The sequence below is a fragment of the Lissotriton helveticus genome, chromosome 1_1 (assembly GCF_964261635.1).
Source record: "Lissotriton helveticus chromosome 1_1, aLisHel1.1, whole genome shotgun sequence".
NCBI classification, from domain to species: domain Eukaryota; kingdom Metazoa; phylum Chordata; class Amphibia; order Caudata; family Salamandridae; genus Lissotriton; species Lissotriton helveticus.
Window position 1 is genome coordinate 423053712 of NC_136057.1, and position 27889 is coordinate 423081600.

General features: G+C 44.2%; 1 protein-coding gene across 2 annotated transcripts in view; it reads left to right on the forward strand.

The window, feature by feature from the left end:
• The window catches only part of LOC144810470 (uncharacterized), a 94523-nt gene extending 66951 nt beyond the window's left edge, over positions 1-27572 (forward strand). The window contains exon 5 of one of the 2 annotated variants that reach the window (XM_078673787.1): positions 24930-27571. In XM_078673787.1, coding sequence (XP_078529913.1) covers positions 24930-25093 — 164 coding nt within the window. In that variant the 3' untranslated portion in view covers positions 25094-27571. Of the gene's footprint in view, positions 1-24929 lie in introns of both variants that reach the window. The other variant, XM_078673786.1, reaches the window with a different exon arrangement.
• Positions 27573-27889: the final 317 nt, after the last annotated feature.

Sequence of the window (27889 nt, forward strand, 5' to 3'; positions counted from 1 at the left end):
AAGGACTCTCTAATTTGAATGTAGGTAGGAATCGCCAAAATATTTGCAAGATTCCTTAATATTCCTTGATTGCGAATCACAAATTTGGATTGCAATCAAAGAATACCATCCCATTCATTCCTATGGGCCAAGAGGCCCATAGGAATGAATAGGATTTGCGCCCGCAATTTGCGAGTAACCAAGAGGTACTCGCAAATTGCGGGCGCAATTTCAAGGGTGCAAGGGTTTCAAAAGGACACCCTGTTGCACCCTTGAAATGTGCAAGTGTGCACATGTGGCGCACATACATTCCCTAAGGGCATAAATGTGTGGCACATGGCACTTTTAAAAAAGTGCTTTTTTTAAAAGGAAATCGCTAATTACTACCAAGTAGAAATTGGTGGTAATTAGCAATTCCTTAAAGCTAAAGTGCACTTTTTTTGTGCTATTTACATTGCATTTAAGGAATCGCAATTTGCGATTCCTTAAATGCAATCTCAAAATAGGGAATCACAATTTTTGCGAGTAGATTAATCTTACCTACATTGCTCAATTTGCTCAAAGCCAAATTGCAATTTCGGCATTTGCGATCGCAATTTGGCTTTCTACATCTGGCCCTAAGAAGAGAACAGCAGAGTATATTCAACATACTTCCTAATTCCAAAAGTAGAAGAATCATTGCGACCAATATTAGACCTAAGGTTTCTAAACAAATTTATAAAGGCACAAAGTTTCTAAATGAGGATGCATACTTACACATCCCGATGAACAAAAGATACAATTGGCTGTTAAGATTTGTGGTGAACAAATGACACTACCAATTCAAAGTACTGGCTTGCGGTCTAAAATCTGTACCAATAGTGTTTCCAAAGTGCCTAGCAGCAGGAGCAGCACATCTCAGAAGGCAGAGGATTCATGTTTACCCCTACTTGGACGACTGGTTAGTAAGAGAAAACTCTTACAATCTATACCAATAACATATACAACAGGTGATAGAGACACTAGTTCAACTGGGGTTCTCCATACATTGGGAGAAATCATCACCAGAGCCAGAACTCATAAAGGTGTTTTTAGGCACAGAGATAAATACAGTGTTAGGGAGAGCATTCCCAAGCGAGAAAAGGAGAGCAGACTTATTGAAGGAGACTCGTCTATACCAGAAGGGGCACTTACTAGGAATGATGGCCTCATGCATTCATTTAATTCCCAACATTTGTCTACACATGAGACCATTTCAGGAATGACTTCAGACACAATGGTCACAGGCAACAAGGAGTTGGGAGGATCTAGTGACCTAGAGGATCTAGTGGTTCATCAGGAGATGGCATGGTGGAACAAAACAGACATAGCACAGGGGAGACTTTCACACCACCAACTCCAAAAGTGATCATAACACACGCTTCCCTAATAGGATGGGGAAGCACACATGAATAACCTCAAAGTGAGGGTATTGTGGACATAGCAGGGTGCAGTGAAACACATCAATATCTTGGAGCTAAAAACAGTATACTTTTCCTTAAAAGACTTTTAGGAAGAGCTCTACGGGAAAAGGGTGTTGATACAAAGAGGCAACACAACAACGTTTTCCATAAAACAAACAAGGAGGGACCCAGTCCGTAATTCTCAGCGCTCGCTCAAGAGATTTGGAGATGGTCAATCCCAATGGGAATAGACATACTAGCAATACACCTACCAGGAAAACACAATATAGTGGGAACTAAATCAAACAGAACTGCAAAAGCTTTTCAGGAAATAGGGGACACCACAAATAGACCTATGTGCAACTCCCCACAGTGCAAAATGCCAAAACTTCACATCCAGGCGACCTTGCAGTCCGTCCCTAAGGAATGCGCTACGGATAGATTGGTCAGGGATATTTGCTTACACTTTTCCTCCAATACCGTTACTGAACAAGGTGATCAGCAAGTGCAAGATCAGTAAAATGACCATGATTCTCATCGCACCACTGTGCGCCGCAAGACCAAAGCGGAAAAAGCTTTGCACCCACTTTTGACGCAAGTAGAGCGGTCATGTACTACATTGATAGAACTAAGGAATACAGGAAAACAAAACAGTTATTTCCTTTGCAAACAGTTTTCTGGGAAGACCAGTAACCAAAAACACTATAGCAAGATGGATAGCGCAAGCCATACAGTTATGCCACAGGCAAGCAGGACAAACCTTACAAGGTGCCCAGCCAGCACACTCCACAAGAAAGAAAGGCAACTATTGCATTTCTAGCTAACGCTCCAATTCAAGACATCTGCATGGCTGCAACATGGTCTTCAGTACACACATTCACAAAGCATTACTGTGTGGACATTCAGATGAAGAAAGAAGCGCAAGTTGGACAAAAGGTATTGCAACATATATTCACAAAGTTCATCTTCCACCCAGCCACCACAAGACTAGCAAACCGCTACAAAGTCTGTGCACAGTATGTGAATCCAGAAAAGATTCGCGCTGCAAAGCGAATAGTTTCTTACCTGTCAGTGTAGTTTTGCAGCTTGAAGAATTTTCTGGATTCACTAGCGAAGCCACCCTCCTCCGCCAAGGAAGATGACAATAGGAAGGAGAGAGAGAGAAGAAAAAGAAAAAGATTCCGAAGATGGCGACCAAAGGAGGAAGACTGTTGACGTCACAGAAGGACACCAGATGATGGTATGTCGACGCCCACCAACAAAAAAAAAAGAAATACTACAATACTGGACCCAACCCAAAGATGGCAGAACAATGCACAGCATGTGAATCCAGAAAATTCTTCAAGCTGCAAAACTGCACCGACAGGTAAGAAACTATTTGTTTCCCCTCAGTTATTGCTCTTAAGTTTGGCTGGGAAAAGCATCATGTACTTGATATCAAGGTTCTGGAGCTCTGTCTTGACATTATTGAAGCTCCTCCGTAGCTGTTGGACCCTGAGGGTGAAGTCTGGGTAAAGGCTGACGATTGCCCCCTCGAATTTCAGGTCTGGAGTGCGCCTTACTGCCGGCAGAATTGCTTCTCTGTCTCTGTGATTGAAGATGCGTGCAATGATTCTGCAGGGGGGGCAGTAGTTGGCACTCTGTGCTCTCTCTCAACAGAGAAGAATTTTGATAGACGTCTGTATTGAAGCACATTGGTGATGAAGTTTTCAACAAAGAGGTCTGTGCATGGTTCCTCTGCTTCCTCCGGATCCCCCGGATCCCCCACTAGGCAGATATTATTTTGTCAGGATCTATCTTCCATGTCCTCCAGATGTGCCTGCATGTTGGAATTATCATTAAGCAGGGAAGTGACCTGCTTTTGGAGCTGTGCAGTAGCCTTGACGATGTCCGCCACTGTCTGTCTTGTGCCGCGCAGGCTGTCTTTTTCTTTGTTACGCTCTGTCCTTATTAGCAACATCTCTGCCACCATGGAATCCAGTTTTGGTTCTAAAGTGCCTTTAATGCTTTAGATGGCCACCATGATCTCCTGAAGCAACGGCTCCTGAGCCTTTTCATCTGGCTGTTGTTCACCCGGCTTGGCCCTGATATCTGTATGCATGGGTGCAGGTAGGGCATATAGCGCTATCTTGCTTTGTTGCATTTTCTTTGCCTGCTGCCATGGTGGTCAGGCATGTCTTCGAGGCCACCTGGCTGCCTTTAGGGGCCCTGAACCACTGCAGCACCACGGCCGTCATGAGCTGGGCTGGGGACCCAGGTAGTGAAGTAGGAGGGTGAGCGACCTCGTGTCCCCACCTAGGCCCCCCCGTGGCTCCCCCCTCCGCAACCTGTCAGTGTGGCTGCTTAGTGAGTGGATCCCCAGGCTCCACCTTCAGTTGCTGGGCCCCACACGGATCTGGCTAAAGGATTGTATGGCTCTAGATCCTTTAGACCGTCTGTAACCAGAGGAATATGTGGACCCAGCCCGAGGGGAGGAATGGGAGGGGGGTGGTCTAGGTGTCCTCACCTGCGCCCCCCCCACCCGGCCATCACCCTGTGCTGAATTATGTCCACCCATCCCCCACCTCAGTTGTCCACAGTCTTAATGGCGTCTGTCCCACAGTGTGCCTCCACGGGCAGCAGCTCTTTTCTCCTCTGTCAGTTGACCCAGGAGACGCCGCGCTTCAGCAGGGCCTGGAAGGCAGGTGGTCCCCAGAAATGAATGCGCCCGCCCCTCGCAGGATCTCCTACCACTTGTAATGCGGTCACCGTCTCTCTAGCCTGAGGCACCAGCCGGTACCTCTCGGCATCCCCCGATGTAACCCACGGCGATCCAGGAAAGCTGTGCAGGCGAGGCTGGCCACACCCCCAGGCCTCCAATGCAGTGCTGGCCGAGCTCAGTCCGGTAGGTTGTACGGCCCCAGTCTGCAGCGTGATGAGCCATACCTGGCGGCTCCCTCGACCCCAGAGTATGAGAACAGATCCCCAACCAATTGAGCTGATAACATCAGATAAGAGCAAGAGAAGGCCACGCAGGCTTGGGAGCCTTCTCAAGGTGCATCCGCCATGCTCGGCTGCTTGCCAACCCCCACACCCTTCCCCTCAAATGCATACTGTGTGTTGTCAGATATTAGCTAATAATCCTAAAAAGGCGAGACATTCTAATACAATAACAATAATGGGAAGATTTATATAGCGCATAGCTACTTCAGAAGAAGTGTTACAGTGCTAATAAGGTCTAGCTCTTGAGGAGAAGACACATAAAGCCTAGCGGAATAGAGGAAGATCTATCCAAAAAGCCACATTTTGAAGTTTTTGCATAATATAAGTTCAGTCTTCTGTTGTCTCGGATCAAGCATAAAAGATTTCCATAGCTTGGGTGCCAAAAAGCTATAAGATCTCCTGATTCTAACGTTTTGGGGGAATTTCCACTAACCGGGCCCCAGAGGACCTCCGACAGGTAGGTAGGGCTTCATGAAACGGTGAAGATAGCTAGCACCTGTTTTACTAGAGGCTCTGTAGCAGTAACCGAGAACTTTAAAAGACAGTTGTTCTTGATTGGTAGCCAGTGCAGTTGATGCAACACAAGGCCCATCAAGGCCAGTCTGGGAAGGTTCAGCAAAAGCTGAGCTGCCGAGTTCTGAATACGTTGAAGTCTCAACAGCCGAGCCTGAGAGACTACCAAATACAAGATGTTGCTGTAATCCAGCCGGGAAATTACTAAAGCCTGAATTACATTTTTTCTGGCACCTTCAGGTAGAAGACCAATGATCTTCATGAGGAATTTTAATATCCCAAAGCATTTGCCTGCTGAGACCATGATCGGACAATCAAACGTGAGGCCAGCATCAAAGAGGATGCCTATTTTTTTTACTTGAGGTTTAGACGACAGGAGGGTAACAAGGGATACAGGCCACCAATCGGGCGACCATATGGAGGACTGCCCTCCCAGGATTAGGATCTCAGTCTTGCCTGCATTTAATTTCAGGCAGCTGAGATCCATCAAGAGGGCCACCGCCGGCAGGCAGGTCCTGAAAGAGACAGCAGCTGAATTCTGTGACAGGGTGATGATTAACTGTGTATCATCGGCATATGATATGATTTCCAAACCGTGCCGCTAGTTAATATCCACCAGGGGACACATGTATAGACTGAATAAAGTAGGGCTCAAGGAAGGGCCCTGTGGCACCCCCTGCTGCTGTGATAAGACATTAGATTGACGAGGCTTCTGCATGACTTGAAAGTTGGTACAGTCCTGCAGAAAGGATGCCAACAGCCGGAGGGCTTCGCACCCAGCACCGCAGTTCCGCGACCACTCCAAAAGAAGGCTGTGGTATATGGTGTCGAAGGCTGCGCACTGATCGAGCAGTAGTAATGTTGCTGTGTGCCTCCGAGTCCAGCATCTGATGCAGGACTCGGAGGCAAGCAACAGAGCCGACTCTGCTATACCGAGGCAAGGGCAGAAGCCCAACTGTGTTCTATGCAATAAATCCCTAGAATCGATCAACATTGAGAGTTGCTTGTTAGCAAGCTTTTCTACAACTTTCGCAGAAAAGGAGAGCAATGAGATCTCAGATTTAGAGGGGTCAAGAAATGGCTTTTCAGGAGCTGAACTACTGAGGCATGCTTACATTGTGTAGGAACCTAAGCTGTACCAAAGGAATTATTAAACTACTAATATGTTTGGCAGTACCGTGTTCAGTAAATAAGTGATTTGTCGTTTAAAGGCAGCTCCTGAGTGGGTGTTGTGTTGTGGTTTACAAAAGGCACGTCACCAAAAAATGCATTCGAAGGTAGACTCCAATTTTGACAAGAGTCACTGAACAAATTCTCAGGCACTGTCGTAGTATAAAAGGCCATGTTATCAAAGCAATTGAAAGCCGAACGAGTTCATGAGTAGCACTGCACCTATCCTTGAGCACGTGAATTGTGAAATATTAAGGAGACACGTAATGAGCGTATAGAATATGACCGACTGATCACAGTGCCTCACTGGTCACTCCCTTGCGCCCACCAACGTTCCACCCTTAAGGCAATACTTTTTGTTTTTTTAAAATCAATAAGAATTGGCAATTTGATGGGTATTCTGCTTCAGTAATTTTAATAAGCAATGCGTTCCAATTTGATAACTCCATGCAGATCTATGTGATGGCGATTTGCAGTGATATCACACCAAAACTAATATTCTGTAATTCCTGTTGAGGTCATCATTACGCTATCTGATTTTTTGGGATCGTGAAGCATCCTACCTCTTTTTGGATGCAGAATGTTTGCAAATCCTTGATAGATGGTCCTCCGGTCCAACAGGGTGATGGATGCTTTATTTAAAGATTTCCGCCACAGCTTGTTGTACAGAAATCTTCTAAACAAAAATAAGACACAATTAGTAAAGTAATATAGGTTTAATCAAATTCAACTAGGGAGAGCAGTCTCCTCCGTGGAGGCTGAAACTCGATGTCTGAAGTACTGGGTTCAGGGAGCAAAATTTATAGGCAAAAAAACATAAATTAAGTATGTCAGCACATAACGTATTAACTTTTGGCAGTTTACATGATGAAAAACCGAATCCTGCCTTGTGGGTGTAAGTTTTTCGAATTTAAGCCTAAAAACCGCATGTGTATGTAACCGCACAACACATGGTCATATCTTGCTAAAATGCTAATTGTGCCAAGCTATCTGACCTGTACATGTGGTTTCTGCAGAAGCATGTGGTCTCTTGCAGAAGTGTGCACGTTAGCCAGCAAATATTCTAGGGCAGGATGCACCTGGTGTCTCATCCTGTGTACGTGTTTAATCAAGATATGTAAGAACCCGCAGTGCTTAAAGAGAAAGAAGGCCCTAAGCTGAGAAGCATTGCAGCTCATTTCTCTAGCAGATGATTGTGGTGACCTATTTTCTGACCTATTTGGTACAATGGATCATCTGCACTAACCACCAAATGTTCTGTCAAGTTTCCTGAAACTGAAGGTAAACATGACATTTTCATGCAGAAACCAGTTGAACTAACCACTAAATTATCTGTCGAGTTTCCTGAAACTAAAGTGCGTTGTGACCTGTATGAGACCTTCGGGTTTCTGCTTAACTCACTGCCTTTCAACATGAAGATTGTTTCCATGTGTGAGTCTGTCGCTGATTACATAGGTTTGATGCTATTTCTAACCTGAAAGATCACATGGGGGTCTATTGTCTTAGATCTGTGGGATTCTCTACGCGACGCTTCTTATTCTGCTCTCTACCAAGCTTCCCCATGTGAAAGGTTTCCCAAGAGGGTACAATGTTTAAAGTACCTGGTTGGCAACAAAATTTTATTGAGAAAATAAACTCCCCTAACCAGGAGTTTTTCTCAGTATTACATAATTTAATTTAATTATTAATTGGTGTCAGAGCAAATGCGTGAGAGTATGTTATTCCATGCAAACCAGTAGGAAGGGATGCTAAGGAATTACTGGTTTAGCATGCTGAATTAAGGCCTGCCATGACTAGTAGTACATTGGTAATCTGTGGACTCCTTAATATTTCACATTATGGGGAGGTGGTGGTCCCTGGGGTCGCTAACGGGCCCCCTCCTTCTAAAAACAAAGAAACCCAGATGATGGTACCTGGGGTCCGTTATTTTATTGCCCCGGAGACCTGGTGGTCGGGGGGCGGGGGGGGTTTGCTAATCCACTGCAATCGGAAAAAAAATATACGTGTGTAAGTATGTGTGATTTTGGCTGCCCAAGCCGCCGAACCTGCACTACACCGGTAATCTGGGGGCCACGCGGCTTCGAATAATGCGGGGCCGACACGTGGAACACGGCTGTGGGATGAATAGTGGACACTGCTGGCGGTGGCCCATCCAGGGCTTTTAAATTTGGGTCAGAAATTAGTGCTACCATCCAAAGGTTAGAATACCTGGACTACATTTCCCTTAGTGCAGTGCTGTCATTGGACAGGCCCATCAAGGGGCGGGATCTCAGCGCTATGAAAAGAGTCCAGGAGCACGCATTCACCCAGTGATTGCCTCTGAGGAAGAAAATTTCGAAACTCGTCAGGCTCTCGCACCAGTGACTGTCTGATTGAAACTGCCACCAGAGCCTGCTTGTACCCTGATAATAAAAGGTTTGCCACCTTTCAGCTGTGTTCGTGTGCTGTTCAAACGTTTTGGGCAACTTGGAGCGTGTATATATATATATATATATATATATATATATATATCTCGCCACACCCCCGCTTACACTTCTCCTTTGGCTGGAAAAAACAGACGACAAACCCAATCTTGGTGCAATTAAGGTGTTTATTTTCAGTGAGCCACCATTGCTGCCATGACTCGTTTCGGCCAAATTCGGCCTTGATCACATGACGTGCACTCAGAGCCAAAGTGAAATATTTAAAGTGATAGAACCCAGCACACGTGGTGCAACATGGTAATAGGCATAAACAAAATACTTTATCATGTAATTCAAAGTTTGTTTATGCAAAAGAACAGCAATAAATAGTAAAATACGTAAATAACAATGATGTTAATACAAAGACAGCAATAAATGTAAAATACATAAAAGTTGTCATTTTAAAATCATTTCCGCCGAAGCATTGCATTCAATAAGATATTTTCTCTCTTTATGAAGCCATATGCTATTATCTGTGATGTCATTGTTGGATCAACAGCGTACCAAGAGACTATACATTTTATATTTATTTTATTTTTTGAGTTTTATATAGGTCAAACTAGACCGGTTAAATCCATTTGCCTAAACCCTAAATATCCAGGATGTCTTGCTGAAATGTAAATGTATTCATCATTGCTGTTGAATGAAATATTGTGAAGCAAATCCCCATTAATATTAATGTTGCAGATTTTATTTAAAGTGCCTTTGTCTAAAGTGCAAAGTGCCAAACAAAGTGCTAATCTATATAAAATCTAAAAATGATGCATTATATAAAAAAGACCACATTAAAGATCCTTCATATAAATACCAAATAAATAGATAAAAATATGAGTTAATTAAAATATTCTATTAAAAGCAGCATGCAAGACGCAGAGCGCTGAACAGAATAATCCAAGGAGAAAATAGTTGAAAAAAAGTTTCTTAAACATGAGAAATCTGTTGCTTACATTATTGTTCAGACTGGAATATACGTGGTTCAATCAGATTCCAGATTAATTTTAACCAAGTATAAAAATCCTCGCTCGAATTCTGTCCATTGGGATTTTTTGTATCGATCGAGGATATATCTGGTTTCGATGCGTCAGAGTTTGCGCTCCCGATCTCACCTCCCCGTCTGGACAGTGGTATGGAGTCAATTAGAAAGTATCTAAAATCTTGGAGGTTATTTGCATGCATTTCTTTAAAATGCTGTGCAAATGGGTACATGTAGTCACTATTGGTAATTGCCCTCATGTGCTGCAGTGTACATTGGTGGGCTTGCAACTTAGTGCTACCCACATACTGCAGTCCACAAGGGCAAGTCAACACGTAGACCATGTACTATGTTTTACATGTCAGGAATTTAGTTATTTTGATAGAATCCTTGGTAAATGGTGAAATATATGATGCTGTATTCACCCCATATTTACAGGGCCGACAACTGTTCTATTTGAAGAATCCTTTCCTGACAGCCAATTTTTAGAGATGTTTACCTCCGGGCTACTCTTGACTATTGAGTCCCTCATGGATTTATATTTTCTGAAAGTGATACTAGGTTTCATAGGTAGATAATTTCCAATAATAAGGTCACTACTTACAACATATTTTGCTGCTTGCTATATGTGAGGGTCAGTCTAGTTTCTGCATTAGGACTGTCCTGACTATTAGAAATACTCAATGCCCTGTTGTTAACTAAGTCCATTCTCTCTCTATTGTTTGCTTTGGAAATGGTATGATCAATAGTGTCACCTTTATACCCTCTTTGTAGTAATCTGATCTTGCTAAATTGTTGCGCTGCTTCCAGATCCTAGTCATTGCTGCATGAACATCGTATCCTCAGCATCTCTCCATACGGTATACTGTGGATGAGATGCTGAGGATGATGGCTGGTGGCATGCAGCAGACTATTGCCTGCCGTGAGTTTACGAAAAAGTTTAGTTTCAATTTTGTCATCTTTAATGTATACTTCCACATCCAGGAAACATACAGACTGGTCACTGATTGTAGCTGTGGAGTGCAAGTTTATATTGCTTTTGTTCAGGTTTTGCACAAAATCACGAGCTGATTCTGCTGGACCACGCCATATCACAAATAAATCGTCGATATATCTGAGTGTCAATGACAGTTTTAAAGTCTCTTTTTAAGATGACTTCTTCCCCCCCAGCCCATATGTAGGCAGGAGTAGCTGGGGAGAAACAAGCTCCCATAGCTACTCCTCTTATCTGCTGCAGGACCTGGTTCTGGAATAAAAAATTGTTGTTATTCAAGCAGTACTTAATCATAGCAATTAGCATTTTGGTTTGTTGGACCAGATGTAAGGGTCTGCTGTATAAATAGTATTGTGTAGCTCTAAAGCCGTCTTTGTGGTGTATGCTTGTATGTAAAGACGTAACATCTAAACACATCTAAACAAGCAGTTAGGTTCCCATACTATATCTGCCAATTGTCTTAGGAAGTCCACAGCAGACCGAACTACCTGATTGTTGCATTACGCACTGCATTATTTCTGCATAACGAACTACCGGATGGTTGTATTACGCATTGCATTAGTTTGCATCATGAACTGCATTATTCTTACATTGTAAAGTGCCTGATTCTAGCTTTACGAACTGCTTAGCCTTGCATCAGGACTGCATAGGATCACCTAGAAGTGCTCATTAATATTGCCAGAACTTTCAAGAGCTGGCTGACCTATAACTGGCCAGGAGGTATATTACAAATACGCATATGTTGGATTTTTATTGTGTGGTCTCGTCGTATATTTTTTTTATATAAACGTATACTTTTTTAATATGAAATTCATGTGGAGTCCTTTTGTGATGTCACCATTGGGTCACTGGGAGCGTGGTTGCAAATACTTTACACATTTGCCTTGAAGATAAGCCTGGCTGCTTGTGCCAAGCTACCAAGGGGGTGAGCAGGGGTTATCTGAGAAGGTGTCCTTCCTTTCCCTGACGTGGAAACGAGGGTCCATACTTGGCCGTAGGGATTTACCTCGGCCAACTAGCGATACCGGTTCTATCAGGGCCTCTTAACGGAGAAGAGTTATTTGGCAAGGAAGGGGATGAACCCCTTCATCAGATCAAGAAGGATAACAAAACAGCTAGGGCAATGGGGGCCCTAGAACAAAGAGGATCTTTCAAAAGAGGAGATTTCTCTAACAAAAACCACAGGAAGAGGCAGCTTCGGCCAAAACCAGCAGATGCCACAACAATCTCCGGGGCAAAACACAAACCAACAAATGGGTCAACAATCTGGTTACCAGGGTGGTAACAACAGAAGCAGCCCTTTCGAGGGTGAGGAAATAGCAGAGGAAGAGACCAAACCTCAAGAGGGAGAGGTACCTCTAATTGACTTCCACACAAGGAAGGACCCACACAACACCAGTGGGGGGGGAAGAATCTCCTTATTCCACAACCAGTGGGAAAGGATTACAACGGACAAATGGATATTACATTTGATACAACATAGATATTGCATAGAGCTAACAAAAACACCACCTGCAAATCCACCAAGGATAGGAAAATAATCCAAATCAGAACAAACACTGCTAAACGCAGAGATCAAAGAACTGTATCTAAAACCGGCAATAGGAACAGTACCAAAACAGGAACGGCACAAAGGAAACTACTCACCATACTTCCTTGTACCAAAACAAGAACTAACCCCAAGGCCAATTTTGGACTTAAGATTCATAAATAAGTTCATAGGGACACAACATTTCAAAATGTGTTCCCTTCAAGAAATAATCCCACAAATCCAAAAAGGAGATTTCCTAGCAACAATAGACCTCAAGGACGCCTATTTACTTATTCCAATCAACAAAAAACACAAAGTTATGTTATGTTAATGGCATTTGTAATGCGCGCAGCTGCTCCAGCGAAGGAGCGTCCCGGCGCCCGACCAGGTAGCCACACAACATAACTAATGAATAGATTTTAAAATTGAATTTTTAGAAAAACTACGGAAACAGAAAAGTCTTAACAGCCCTCCGAAAAGAGAGCAGGTCAATAGGGATCCGGATTTCAAAAGGAAGTGCGTTCCACAAGGCGGCTGCCCGCACCCTAAAGGAGCGCCCTCCAGCTCGACTACGTTTGAAGCGAGGAGCTGCTGCTAGTTCACGATCTGAAAAACGAAGGGAGCGGCCAGGAATATAAGGGCACACCAGGTTGTGCAATATCGGAGCAGAGGGGCCTTTTAAAATCTTAAAGGACATACAAAGTACCTTGAAGTGAATCCGCTGCCTAACCGGCAGCCAGTGGAGAGCCCGTAGGATGTGAGAGACAGAGCAAAACCTAGGCAGGCCTACGACTTCTCTGGCTGCTGCGTTTTGCACTCGCCGGAGACGAGTAAGCTCGGACTGATTTAACCCTATAAAAAGGGAGCTGGCATAGTCCAGCCGAGACAATACCGTCGCCTGAACCACAAGTTGACGTGTTGCGGCATCAAAAAATTTGAGTGCAGGTCTCAAATTACGCAAAAGTCCAAAGCAGCAGGCCGCCATCTTTTTAGTGTGGCCGACGAAACTGAGTGTAGGGTCCAACCACACCCCCAGATTTTTAATCTCCGAAACCGGAGTGGGGGTGGGGCCCAACTCAGAAGGCCACCAAGTGTCGCCCCAGAGTTCCGTCTGTTTACCGAAGACCATCACCTCTGTTTTTTTGGCATTCAGTTGGAGACAGTTGGACGTCATCCAACTGGCCACCGCCCGAAGTCCGTCCCTGAATCTTGGGGCTTCCGCCTCGGAGTCCCCGCTGATCGTGACCGCTAGCTGAGTATCATCTGCGTATGACACCATGGTCATACCGCAGAGCTTTACAACCTCAGCCAGCGGCCTCACGTATAGATTGAACAACGTGGGGCTCAGCGAGGACCCCTGCGGGACCCCAAGCATCAAAGGGTGAAATTTGGACTGGTAGGGCGGGGCAGCCACACAGAAGGAGCGATCCGCTAGAAACGATCGGAACCACTGAAGTGCAGTGCCAGTCACGCCTGCCTCCTCAAGGCGCTGCAGGAGGATCTCATGCGAGACAGTGTCAAAGGCGGCGCTCAGATCTAACAGGATAAGCACCGCCATTTGACCTGCATCAAGCACTGCCCGCAAGTGCTCGACCATAAATAGGAGTGCTGTCTCCGTGCTGTGGCCAGCTCGAAAACTGTTCTGTGTAACATCCAGAACGTTAGTACGCGATAGATGGTCAGAGAGGGCGGTGTTAACATGCACCTCCGCGACTTTAGCTGGCCACGGGAGAAGCGAAATAGGTCTATAGTTCTCCGATTTACTAGGGTCGAGAGATGGCTTCTTCAGAATGGGCATTACTACTGCCTGCTTCCACTTCGAAGGCACCTGTCCAGACGTAAGCGAGATGTTGATCAGGTCGCGAACTGGGTTAGAGAGTATCACGTCTCTAAACATTACTGGCTTGAGCGGGTCTGCCGGAGACCCAGATTTGACTTGAAGAGCCAAAGTCTTGAAAATCTCCGGAGTAAGACGGGGAAAGAATCTAACACCACCTGTCTAGGCACAATGTGCGACCCGGCACTGGTCTGCGCAACAATAGGAAAAGCTCTGTAGATGGTATGAACCTTCTCCAAAAAAAAGGTCGCCAGCGTTTCACAATGGGTGTTAGAGTTGATGGTGTCAATAGAAGGCTTTTTAGCCACAAGGTCCTTGAGAGCCTTAAAGATGGTTTTAACAGGATTCAAGCTGTTGCGAAACTCTAGGGCATAAAATGCGGCCCGGGCTCTGCAGACAGCTCGATGATAAGACTTGACGGTAGCCATATAGAAGGTTTTTTTGCTGCTATCATCCGTTCTCCGCCAGTCTCTCTCTGCACGTCTGCAAGAGCTTTTCAATGCACGCAATGTGTCCTTGTACCAGGGGCTTGGGTCACGGGGTCCACACTTACTCGATATCATCGGAATAAGGGAGTCAAGGGCTCTGGATATCCATTCGCAGAAATGGTCATAACCAGATTCCACATTCTCCACTAAGCCCAATGGGTCCTCAGTAAGAAGGCGGTGAAGGTCTTCCAGCTTTAATTTACTCCAGCGCCGCCTAGGCAGAGCCCGCATCGAGGGTTTGAAAGGGGCGTCTGATAATGGACAGTGAATAGTCACCAGCGAGTGATCTGTCCAGGACATGGGAAGAGGAGGGGCCACCTTTACCTCTGCCAGATTTGAAAAAAAGGGGTCCAAAGTATGTCCACCGACATGGGTGGAGTCCGAGACCAGTTGAAGCAGTTGGAGGGCCTCAAGATCAGCCACCATCCCACCCACTGAGAGTAAGGCCAAGATGTCAAAATGGAGATTTAAGTCTCCTAAGATAGAAAAGTTGGCACACCCTACTGCCAGTGAACTGACGGCATCAGGGAGAGCCTCCCTAAATGCCACATCACTGCCCGGCGGGCGGTAAATTAGCAGTCCTGAGAAAGTAAAATGAGATGTAACAGAGACCTTAAACAGGGCGCTTTCACAGCCCGCGATGTTTTGGACTCTCCAGGTGCAAGGGTAGCAAGATTTAACAGCCAGCTCAACTCCTCCACCCCTGGAAGAGCGATTGAGCGTATAGGTGGAATACTCAGAAGGAAACGCCAAGTTGAGAACAGCTGTATCGGAGTCTTGGAGCCACGTCTCTGTCAGACAGAATATATCAGGGGATTCCTTGCCCATGAGGTCGGCTATGTCCTGATGATGTTTTACCAACGACCTCACATTCAGGTTCCAGATGGTAATATGGTGCGTGGGATAGTTGCTACAAATAGCAGGCTTCTCTCCAATGACCCCCGATAGGGCGGGTGCCTCAAGCAGCCACCTACCGCATGCACACCGATAGGGGCCACACAAGGGGTAGACGCGAGCTGCGTCGCAAGGTAGCAGACGATAATTGATAGACATAAGGACTTCCCTAGAATAGCTGAGCATCGTGCAAAGTTAACAGAAACAGAGTCACCACCTGACCAGCGCGACCAAGCGCGGACGGGCGCAGACGGGCAGGACTCTGGCACGACTCAGGCTAAGAGAAGGCGTCACCGCTGCGCGTTACCGCTGTGCTAAGCGGGGAGCTTTAAGTAGCTGTCCCAGAGTGTCTCCTGCGCACTAGAGCGCTCGCCAGAAGCAGCGCGCAAACACCCCACCACTCCGCTCCAAGATGGCAGCCAGAGTCAAAACAAACCCATCCCAGGACCCGGACCCGCTCAAGCGGCGGTGCCAAACAATTATAGTGCCGGTAGGTGGGCGCCTAAAATCAGGGGATACTAACACAAAAGAACACAAATATAGAACAGGAATTATTTAAAAATCGCCTCAGCAATAAGAAGCGCGACGCGCTTATGTAGCGAAACGCTACCTGGTCAGGCCGAGCGCTGGAGCGACTCGCCTTAAGTAGCTGTCCCCGAGTGTCTCCTGCGCACTAGAGCGCTCGCCTGAAGCAGCGCGCAAACACCCCACCACTCCGCTCCAAGATGGCGGCCAGAGTCAAAACAAACCCCTCCCAGGACCCGGACCCGCTCAAGCGGCGGTGCCAAACAATTATAGTGCCGGTAGGTGGGCGCCTAAAATCAGGGGATACTAACACAAAAGAACACAAATATAGAACAGGAATCATTTAAAAATCGCCTCCGCAATAAGAAGCGCGACGCGCTTATGCAGCGAAACGCTACCTGGTCGCTAAAGTATCTATGATTCCTACACAACAGAACACACTACCAATTCAAGGTACTCTCATTCGGAATAAAATCAGCTCCACGGGTGTTCACAAAGTGTCTGGCCGCAGTGGCCGCACACCTAAGAAGAGAAAAAATCCATGTATACCGCTACCTGGACGATTGGCTAATAAAGGGACGTTCAAAACAACTATGCCACAATCCGGTACAGAAGACAATCCAAACACTTCAAGGTCTAGTTTTCTCGATAAACCACAAAAAATCATTAACAAACCCAGAAAGGGAAACACATTTCTGGGTGCAAGACTAAATACAAGCAACCCAAAGGCTTATCCCACACAGAACAGGATACAAGCTATCTACAAAGAAACAGCCCTCTACTAGAAGGGACAGTCTCTGACAGTGAGTAAGGTAATGAAACTTATGGGCATGATGGCATCATGCATCCCACTCATCCCTCACGCTCGCCTACACATGCCACCATTCCAGGAATGGATCACCAACAGCTGGTCACAAGCCACAGGGAGTTGGGAAGATCTAGTGGTTGTTACACAAAGGATACAAGGAGAAACACACTGGTGGGCATCCAACAACATAGCACAGGGAAGACCTTTCAGGAGCACAACTCCATCTGTGACAATCACCACGGATGCATCCCTCAACAGTTAGGGAGCACATCTGAACAAACTACAGATTCATGGTCAATGGAGCGAAGAAGACTCCATAAAACACATCAATTTCTTAGAAATGAAAACTGTTCTTCTGCAGTCAAAGCCTTCCAGAAGCAGATTCAGGGGAAGACCATCCTAATGCAAACAGACAACACAACAACAATGTTTTACCTGAACAAACTGGGTGGAAAGAAATCCTTTCCCCTGAGCAAACTGGTGCCAGAAATCTGGCATTGGGCAATACCACAGCAAATCAATCTGCAAACAGTACATCTACCAGGGGTAGACAACGTCACAGCAGACCAACTAAACAGACAAAACAGTTGATCTCACGAATGGGAGCTAAAGCAAACAACTGTTCAATCCCTGTTTAACATCTGGGGAACACCAGTGTTGGATCTCTTTGCAACAATGCAGAACATGCGATGCTGGAACTTTGCATCCAGGTTTCCACACCACCTGTCATAGGAAAATGCGCTTTCACTCAATTGATATCTAACGTTTGTCTACGCCTTTCCACCAATTCCCCTGATACAAAGAGTACTACAAAAAAAGCAAACTTACCAGGAACAAATATGATTCTAATTGCCCCCTGTTGGCCAAGACCGACATGGTACTCAACTATCATAGAACTCTGCAAGGGAGAGAAGATCAAAATCAAAGCAGACAAAGACCTGCTAACAGTGCAACAGGGCCACATTTTTCACCCAGAACAAGCGACGCTACAACGAGCGGCATGGCGCCTGAATACATAGAATTTGGACATCTCAAACTGCCGTCCAGAAACATGGAGATTCTAAAAGAGGCAAGGAAATGCCTTAAAGCTAAATGGAAGCGATGTACCACATGGTGCACCTGCTAACAACAATACCAAGACAATAAATACACAGGAAACAGTGGTCACATATCTTACCTATCTTCAAGACAGCAACATCAGTTTTTCAAGCCTAAGGTACACCTCTCGGCCATTGTGCATTGTGGCCTACACATGAGAAAAAAAAATGCAAAAGCTTCTTTACTAGACCACTCATCAAAAGATTTTAGGAAGGAGCAAAGAGAATGGCTCCACCAAGAACTGCATGAAGCTTGAATACTATGCTGTCTCCGCTAATGGGAAAACCGTTTGAACCCATGCATAAAGCGGATATCAAACTTATTACTCTCAAAACAGCATTTCTCATTGCAATAACATCACTACGGAGATTAAGGGAACTACAAGCATTAACTATACAAGAACCCTATTTACAAATCCACAAGGATAAGGCAATCTTAAAAACGAACTCACAGTTTTTACTTAAGGTGGTAACTAAGTATCACTTGAATCAAACCCTCATCTTTCAGTTTTCGTCACAGGATCAGCTGTCACTAAAGCAACCATTGCAAGATGGATAGTACAAGCTATACAAATGCCAAAAAAGTACTGACAATACAACTAACCGCTCACTCCACTAGGAGAAAGGAGCAACGCTAGCTTTCATGGCAATATACCCATAGATGGCATCTGCGCAGCAGCAACATGGGCATCACCACACACATTTACAAGGCGTTATTGTGTGGACATTCAAATGAATAAGGAAGCTCAAATTGGACAAAGGGTGCTTCAACACCTGTTTGCTAAGTCTTCCTCTCACCACAGCCTCCCAAACACGGGAGAAACTGCTACATAATCTGAGGCCCAGCATGTGAATCCAGAAAAGGATTCACGCTGCAAAACCAAATGGTTACAAACTGGTGGGGAAGCAAAGTACAACGTTAAAGTCTAAATAAGGACCATCACAAGGATTAAACCAACATAAGAACAGAGAAAAGAATCTGAAGATGGCCACCATGCACGTTGACCTCCAGGTCGACATGCAGGGGATGTACCTGACACCAAGTGGTGGTCGACATCAACCAAAATAAAAAACAGACTAGTCCGGACACAACCACTAGATTGCGGAATGATGCACAGCATGTGAATCCAGAAAATTATTCAAGCTGCAAAAGTATTTCGTTATGTTGTCTGGGGTAGCCCTTAAATCCTAGATTTAGGGGTGTGTATGCAAGTGGCCAATGGGCTACTAGCCCCAGCGGCTAATCTGCCCCTGAAGTAACCACATCCTGGGACGTAGGTCACCTTTTCTACACAGAACCCATTATTTCTTCCATTTTAAAAAAGGTGAGAAGTCTTCCTCAGCTGCACAGACCAGATGGGCCATCCCTAGAGGTGTGGCTAACCTTTCGGGATGTACGCCTCCTGACTATCTAATTTTCCCATCTGCCTGGGTGCAAATGTGCCTGGGGCAGTGGGATACCTGTTCCATCCCTTGAGAGGCAGCCTGGATGCATATCAAAGGTGGTGTAGCCTCTGAAGCTCACCGCTTTGATGTGCCTCTTCACAACCAGCCTGGGAGGGAGGAGATGTGACCTCCTTCCTGAGGAGGCCTTTGTTCCCGACTCCTGGGAGTGTTCACACTGCCTGACAGAAGGTCAGAATCCTGTCTTGGCGGCAGCAGCAAGTGCAAGCTGTCAGCAATAGCAGAGTAGCTGGGGCAACCAGTTGGGCAACCTCTAAATATGCCATGTGGGTGCATGCCACATCGCTCACGGCACGAGATTCCTGTAAGGGGTGAGCAAGCATGTTACTTGTTACCAAACATGACCTATTTAGGCACTTCCATAATGGAGCTGTCAGCCTCGGGTTTGCCCGAGTGCCAGCCCATGTTATCCTATGGACCGTCTATCAATTATAGTGTCCTTTAATGGTAAAGGGCACTATAGGAATATATATTAAAGGTATGGACATGTAAGTGCACGCTTATAATGCACCCTTCCTCCTGGGCTTTAGGAGGCCTTTCTTAGAGGTGAATAACCTATATTGAAGACCGTGCATTTCACTGTCACACATGGTGAGGGCAAAGTCGAGTTTGAGCAGGCTGCACTGCTGCTGCAGTCTGCAATGTCAGGCCTACTGTCAGTAGTTTATTTGGGTCACTCAAGGTGGAACAAACGGTGCTGCAAGCCCTGGGGGCCCCTTTACGACCTGTGCCCTGGGTACCACTGGCACCATGTACTAGGGATTTGTGAAGCGGGTAACGTTCTTGCCAGTTGGCGTTATCAAGACACACTACAGCATTGGAACCTGTAATTAAATGGTTCCTGGAATGGGCAAAAGGAATAGCCCCTCCCAGAACAGGACCCACACCTGTGTGGAACCTTAATCTGGTCTTACAGCAGGCAATGAAACGGCCGCCTTTCAAACTACTACACAAAGCAAAACTCAAGGTCTTAACCCTAAAAACAGCATTTCTGATCACAAATATCTCACTGCACAGGGTGAGCGCATTTCAGGTTTTAGCAATTCAGGAACCCTATTTACAAACACACAAGGACAGACTACTTATGAGAATGAACCCACACTTTCATCCAAAGGTAATATCACAATTCCATGTTAACCAAACAATTCAGCTAACTGTTTTTTTCCGAAGACTAAGGCAGAAAGAGCACTGCAACGCTTGATGTATAAAGGGCTGTACTGTATTAGTTGGAGGAAACAAAGGACTTCATGAAAGACAGTTAAGTAATTATTTGCCTTGTTCGCAGGATAAAAAAAAAAGGGTTCACCAGTAACTAAGAGCACTATCGCTAGGTGGATAGTACAGATGATCATCAAGAAAGCAGGCGTACATCTGGGAACAAAAGCTAGAGCACTGTCAATCAGAAAGGAGGGAACACATGTCTCTCTAAGTGACATACGTATGGCTGCCACATGATCATGAGTGCATACATTCACCAAACAATGCTGCATTGACGTTAACATAAATAAAAGTCACATGCGGGATAGAGCCTACCAAAAAGCTTGTTTGCCAGTTCAATTCATTTCAACCCACCCTCCAAGGGTAAACAAACTTAACGCTACAAAATCATTGCATCAAGTAAATTCACACTGCAAAACAAAGTGCTTACTTACCTGTAGTAGTTTTACAGCTTTAACATTCTGAATGCACATACAATCCTCCTACCTCCACAAGAAATGAGGTGCAACATGAACTTGCAACAAGGAGCAAAGAATAAGAAAGTTGTTTGAGTCATGATGGGAAAGTCACAACAGCAAATCAAATTGCCAAGAAGTAGGGAAAAAATAATCTAATGATATCAACCATTTGGAGACTTCTTGTGGTACACATCTCACCTCATAATGGCATAGACTTGACACCAAATGGTACCAGATGGTCCCCACAAAAAAAAGTCTAAACATATTCTCGTTCCAACCAACCGATAGCAGAATATAATACATCATGTGAATACAGAAACTTCTTACACCTGCAAAACTACTACTACAGGTAAGTAAGCATTTTGATTCTACTCTCACATCTCACGGCCCCCCGCCACCCTCCGTCCCATTTCAAACTCCTTCACTCATGTCCATTCCTATTTTGGAACGTGGCATTATTTATAGAAATCATTTCTCTCAAACATATTAGTGAGCTTCAAGCACTTAAGGAGGATAGGGTTGTCCGTAGAAATAACCATTAATTCTTACCCAAGGTTGTATCGTCTTTGAATATCAACCAAACTTTTGAAACCACAGTTAAAAATTGAACACAGAACACAGTTAACCCCTTCGACGCTCATGACGAGCTGAGCTCGTCATGAAGTACACCTCTTGTACACTCATGACGAGCTAAGCTCGTCATGAACCGCGGGTTTTTGAATTTTCCAGCGCACAGCGGGAAAATGCGCCGCATCGATGGTGTTAAAATCCCCCTCCAATTTATAAAATTAGATTATTTTAAAGAACAAAAATGACACCAAAATGACAAAAATCCAATAAGAGGATCTTGAGATATAAATGTTTAGACTGATAAATAACAATAGTGCCAAATAAGCGCAAAGTGCCAACTGCTGGCACTAACCCGAGACAAGGGTAACAAGGGAAGCCGAGCATGATGCAGTGCAAGTGGCAAGAGGGTAAGGTTTGTCCCGGGCAGGAAGTTACTTTCACACAATTTTTGTGAAGGCTGCAGGCTGGATCCTAAGACTGGCTTGGTGACAACAGGTTGCCAAAGGACAAGGTCTCGGTGAAGACGTGAATGAAGGAAAAAGCTATGAGCAGGACATTTCTGGAGTACGTGCCCAGGAATTTGTCAACCTCAATTGTCTGCTGCTTGGCTTGGGACCCGATGAAGATTTCTACTTTTGGACTTGGTCTCTTTTCTGGAAGTTGAATTCCTTAAGTGGGGCACCGCTTCAGAATGTAGAAGACTAGGTTTCAACATTGTTGGATGCCGGTCGACGTCAGGCCAGCTGAATAGAATTTGCTGCTGCGGAGAAGCCAAGTCATGCCCATTGGCGATGCACCCTCTGCAGATTGGCGTGACAGATTGGTTCTGGTCTTCTGTCATGCCAGTTCTCAAGGTAAAAATCCTTAACGTTGTTAAGTCCCAGGTTTTAGGTTTAGGCAGGTGGAGTGCACTCTGACACCAACCAAGTTTCCCAGGACCTCCGGAACAGCACTTGGGGGTAAGGACTCGCTCCAACAGCAACTACCAGCAGCATCAAGGGCAGGTCCAGATGAAACTGGTCAGGCTTTTTCGCCTTTTGTGTCCCTGTAGTAGTAATTGGTTAGCCAACGTCCAAGTCCATTAGTGTTATGAAGTGGGTGTCTAAGGGTGTTGCATTTCTGTCCAGTGCCAACCTGTGTGTGGAGTGCCATGATTTGTCCTCCCCCTAAAGCAGCTCTCCTACTCCACCTGGATTTGGAGCCTGCCTGACTGCCTAGAAGAAAAGGAAGTCAGGCCCAGGTCTGGCAATGACAGGGTAGGCATTCTTTGAAACTAAGCAAGGGGCTAACCACAGCCACCAGTCTACCTGCTCAAGGAAGAACGACTCCTCCCCACACTCAAAGCCATTTGTTCACTGTCTGGGAGGAATCCACTTCTCACTCCAGTGAAGGCATCAACGCTTAGGCGACAACCGGACACTGGCAGGAAAGCCTTTTGGTTTTGGGCAGCAAACTGATTACTTTCTAATGGTGTCCATTCTTTCTTAGTAATATAAAATCCAACTTTACTATTAAATTGAATTTTAAATTACTATTAAAATGAGCCCTTGAACCATTTTTCTCGCTCTCCCCAAAATGAATTAAGTACTTTTTAAATATAATAAAGCAAACCAGCGGTAGCCTATGAATGAACCAGCCTTGCCACAGTGAAAAACAACTGTTGGTTAAACATTAGACATACATGTCCTACTTTTAAATACTATGTGCCCTGCCCTATGGACATTAAGGTCGCCCTTAGGGGGGAGGGCTTATAAGTATGAACACAGAAGGTTTAGACCTGACAAAAGGTTTATTTTGACAAGTTGAAATTGCAGTTTTAAAACTGCACCACCAGGCTGCAGTGGGAAGCCAGGATACATGTTTTAGTGTCACTTTAGTGGTGGCAAAACAAGTGCTACACTTCACTAGTATCAGTTACCGTACAGTCCCTGTGTACAAAATATACCTTATACTAGGGACGTGTAGATAAAGTTAAATGTGCTAATGAGGGATTTAGCCAGATAAACATATGGGTCAGAGGACATGCTCAGCAGTGTCCCAGTGGGCAGAAGCCTCAAACCAGCAATAAAACTTAACCAAGAATAGTGTTGAAAAGGGGCTTTTGCCTACACATTGGAAGAGAGAAATAAGTATGTGGCTGCTGCAAAATATTAGTCTGCCTCAGTAAACCTCCACGAGCCACTGTTTTAATGCACTTAAGTACGGTCAGACACAAATAATAGTCTGTACAGGCGGCTCGGCTTTAAAAAGTTTGTAGATCACTGCTAAATGTATTTGAAGCAGATAGATTTTGCACAAGAACTGGAAATCGTGTAATAGAATTTTTGCTTGTGCAGGCCTGGGAAAACATGCCATCTTTGCTTAACTGATATAACAGAACAAGATGGCTGATCAGGATACTTTTCAAGAAAAAATCTTGACACACGCAGCCCAAATGTACTGCGTGGCCAACAGTTTTATATTCCAAAAGAAATTATTTTCATTTATAATAAAGTTTCATTGAATTCACATGTGGCATAAAGGAAAAGACTCTGTCAGGACAGTCGGTTCAAAAATAAGCAATTGTGTGTACAGTATATACAAAATATACAAATATACAAACAATGAAGGTGAAAAATCAACAAAAAAATATCATAACACCAAAATAGTACTTTGCTACAATGAATCACATTTCAAACCAATTGCAAAGTAAGGAGACCTTTACACAAAGCACATTATTTATGCGTTTGGAAAACAACCAGTCCTATAAGCTAGAATCCAGTGGACAGGCGGAGCTAGGATGGAATGAAGTTGCCTGCCTGTCTCACAGCACCTGTGATAGAGTGTTTTTTAAGGGTTAGCAGCAAGGGCCCACAGAAATGGTATTATTTACTCTCTAGCTGCACCCTTCTATCTTGCCACAGGCTGGGTGTCAACGCGTTTCGAACCGTAGATATTGTTGGTTCTCCTCAGGACGGGGACTGGGTAAGAACTTATCTGCACAACGAGCACAAGGGCTCCAGGAGTGTAGGTCTACCGCAAGTCAGGGTGAATTTCTGTGCTGGGTAGAATGTGGGTCAATGTCACAGTGCCCGCGAAGCGGTGCGTACTCAATGCCGAGGGCGGCTCATATACTCATTATCATATGGCGGAGGCTGCATAGAAAACTCAGGCAGGAGGACGACTGACCCAGGAGACTAATCCGTGAGCTCACGCGGGTGTACTTTCACCGCGAACCGTCGTGATAGGGATGGAATCCTCTTCCGATGCCGCACTCGTGAATAGTGAGCCGGTCTGTGTAACGCGCCGGTCTTTGCTTAACTGTTAGTGTAATCCTTTGTATTGGTTCTAATGTATATATGTGCAAGGAATATGATATGTGTTACAATAGGACTATATATGGTTTTATTTTTTTATTGGTTTATATAGAAAAATCCGAAATTGTCGATTTCTTTAACAACAAAAAATACATGTGAGTTGTAAAACAGAACACCGTACTGGATAATCAGGAAATATAGTAAAAAGTATTTGCAGTAACTTATTTGTTTCTTATTTTCTCTCACCAGAAGGCGATTTACCAGAATCTGTTACTTCAAATTCGAGTACTTTCACACCTGAGAAAACCACAATCCCGGTTCCAGCTATTGGCTCCAATGCCACCTTCAACGCCTTCAAGCAACGTTATTTAAAAGAAAGAAGCAAGAGTGTAGATATTGGCCTGCCGAAATAGAAAACAGACTTTTTACTTTGCTTTTTTTTCTGTAAAAGGGAACAATTAATTTTTAAATGTCAATGGAAATTGGTAACCTTTGGACACTGAAGTTGGTCAAACTTTTCAAGTGTGCTGTATCCTGCATGAATTGAAGAGCGCCTCTTCGACACAAACCAAATGGTGGTCTGGCCTTTCTGGCCCCCAATATCCTAGCACTGAACCACTGATTAGTGGTCTGCATGAAGGATACCTCTCAAATCGAAATGTGTTTTTTGTTTTAGCACGAACAAAAGCTTTTAGGTAGTATGTACAGGTAAATGACATACACAGTCTGCAGAAGGATGGGTAATGAAGAACTTTTTATACTACTTAGTATGTAGTGGGCCACATTAGCAGCACTGTGTGTGGATTGTGTTCCCTGTTGATGGTAGCACCAGAGGACACTCCACCTGGGAACTTGCACACTCCACCTGGGAACGTCACATAAAAATCTTTCTTAATTTTGTTAAGGTTGCTCTGTGGGTTGAATACTCGACACTGAGCTTCCTTCAACCTGCAGATGAGATGTTTGAATACAAGGTAGCCAAATCTGCCTTTCGTCCTTCCAGGTTCAATAAGATGCTGGCTCAACCGGCTTCTCTCGTCATTCCCTGCTTGCTAGTTTATCCTACCCAAATGAAGCTTGTTTGCTTTCTGGTAGCGTTAGCCTGTCGATTATGGTGTTCATAATCCTGTATCTGTACTGCAAGACCTGTATTCGCTAGGCTGTCCCAAGAATATCCAATTTGAGATGAAAGCGTCATCTTTTATGATTTTGCACTAGTATTGCATGTCAATAAATAGTCCCACGTGCAAAATATACATACAAATAGTTGAAAATGACATCCTTCGAGTATGGGTAACAGCCCTTTAAAGCTGCAGCCTTCGTAAGTCGTAAGTGCGTGGCTGTGAGTGCCTTATTTATTGTTTTTTTGACTTTAATGGTGTGCTGTACCTTATCTTCACAAAAAGGAGTCATACTACTACTGTAAACCGTGATTATTCGAAATCGAATTTGTTTTTAGAACTGTGAAATCTTTGGTTTAAAAAGAAAAAATAACACCTTTTTTTTTATTCTTTCAGAATTGATCAATTTGGTTTCTTCTTTAACCCCTTCAGCGCTAATGACAAAGCCAGCTCGTCATGGGCGTTACCTGCGCTACGCGGATGACGAACTGGCTTTGTCATAAACAAGCCATTATTTAAATTTCAGCGCACAGCGGGAAAACGCGGTAGCGCAGTAGGGGTTAAAAAGACCTACCATCATTTCTAGTTAACAAAAATACAAACTGTAAATGGAGTTCGTGTTGGCTTGCATAGAATGTTGTTGCAACATCTGAATTAAGCATTTTAAATCAACAAGCAGTGATTGTATGGCAGTCGAAATTCACAGAAATGTACTCCAGCACTTTAAAGGGGTGCAAATCCTTTTTTTTATTTTTAGTTTAATATAATAAATATTGATTACTACGTTCCAACATTGCTCCTTTTATTTGGTCCTGCTTACAAGCATTACTATTAAAATCAGCTATTAGTGCCTGTTGGTACCTGATTTGAAGGACTACAAGCCCATTACATTTCTGGTTGTGCCTTGTAGTGTATGTTTAGATCCACCTGCCCACTTTTTTCTTTACATTCTGGTATTCATAAACCTGTATCTATACTGCAAACCCTGCATTTGTTAGACTGTAAGGGAATATCCAAGACCAGGTGAACTAGCCACACCTAAAGTGGGAATACTGGGGCAGTTGTAGTAGTGCAAGGTCTTGATGTCGGTTTCCACTTAAAATTGCAATAAACATGATGTAGAAAATGTAGTTTTGCTAAATCACTGTGTAGCACAAGAAACAGACTGAAGTATTTTTATAGTGTAGTTTATGAAACGTAAGTTTGTGTGTTCATGGTTTCTCAGAATCTAACTGCATTTCATACCGTACAGTAAGGGATGTCTGGTATTAGTCCACGAGGGCTAAAACCATGTAGGAATTTAAGGATAATCTCTGGCTGTGGAAGCGATTCATATCTAGATCCCTGATACATCAATGTATATTGTGTGGATCTCTGAAAAATATGGCGTGGTTCTGGCCCTTTTTGACCAAGGCTGCTTTTTACTGATAGTTATCATTTTACATAATGTGTTGATTGATTGTAACAGTTGTCCTTTTTTTAGTTCATGTTTTGTCAACTGAAGTAGATGGGTATTTCAATTATAAGCTATATTAGCTAATGTTGTTGAACATACAGATGTTTTGTTATTTACATACTATTTTTGCAGTAATATCTTGTTTACATTTGGTACTTTTGTATTGAGATTTTGTATTTATGTGCATTGTGTATTTTATAATGGTTCTAAATTTATTTTCATAATTCTAAACCTTTATATTTAAAATTCGCCCAGTGGGTGATGTTAAACTACAGTAACGTTTTTTATACCTGGAATAAACAGATTTTAAACAAGCTCTCATGTGTGTTGTTTTTATTTAAAAAAATGTTTGAATATAAAAACATTTTTTTCCTTGAGTTTCACTGCCATTCGGATAGCTCGGCTCTGATGGATATTCTAGGGGAAAAAGAAGTGGCACCTTCTATACTGCGTTTGAAAAAAAGTAGTAAAGGCATGTCACAGACTGTTCTAAATTTGAACCGATGGACCCACTGGCATTCTTTTTCGGGGACAGGCACTTAATTTTCGTCATCAGCTAGGGGCCGCAAGCGAGTGAGAGGAAAACTCACAAAAGGAAAAGAGGAAGAGAAAGACTGAGAAAACGTGACAAA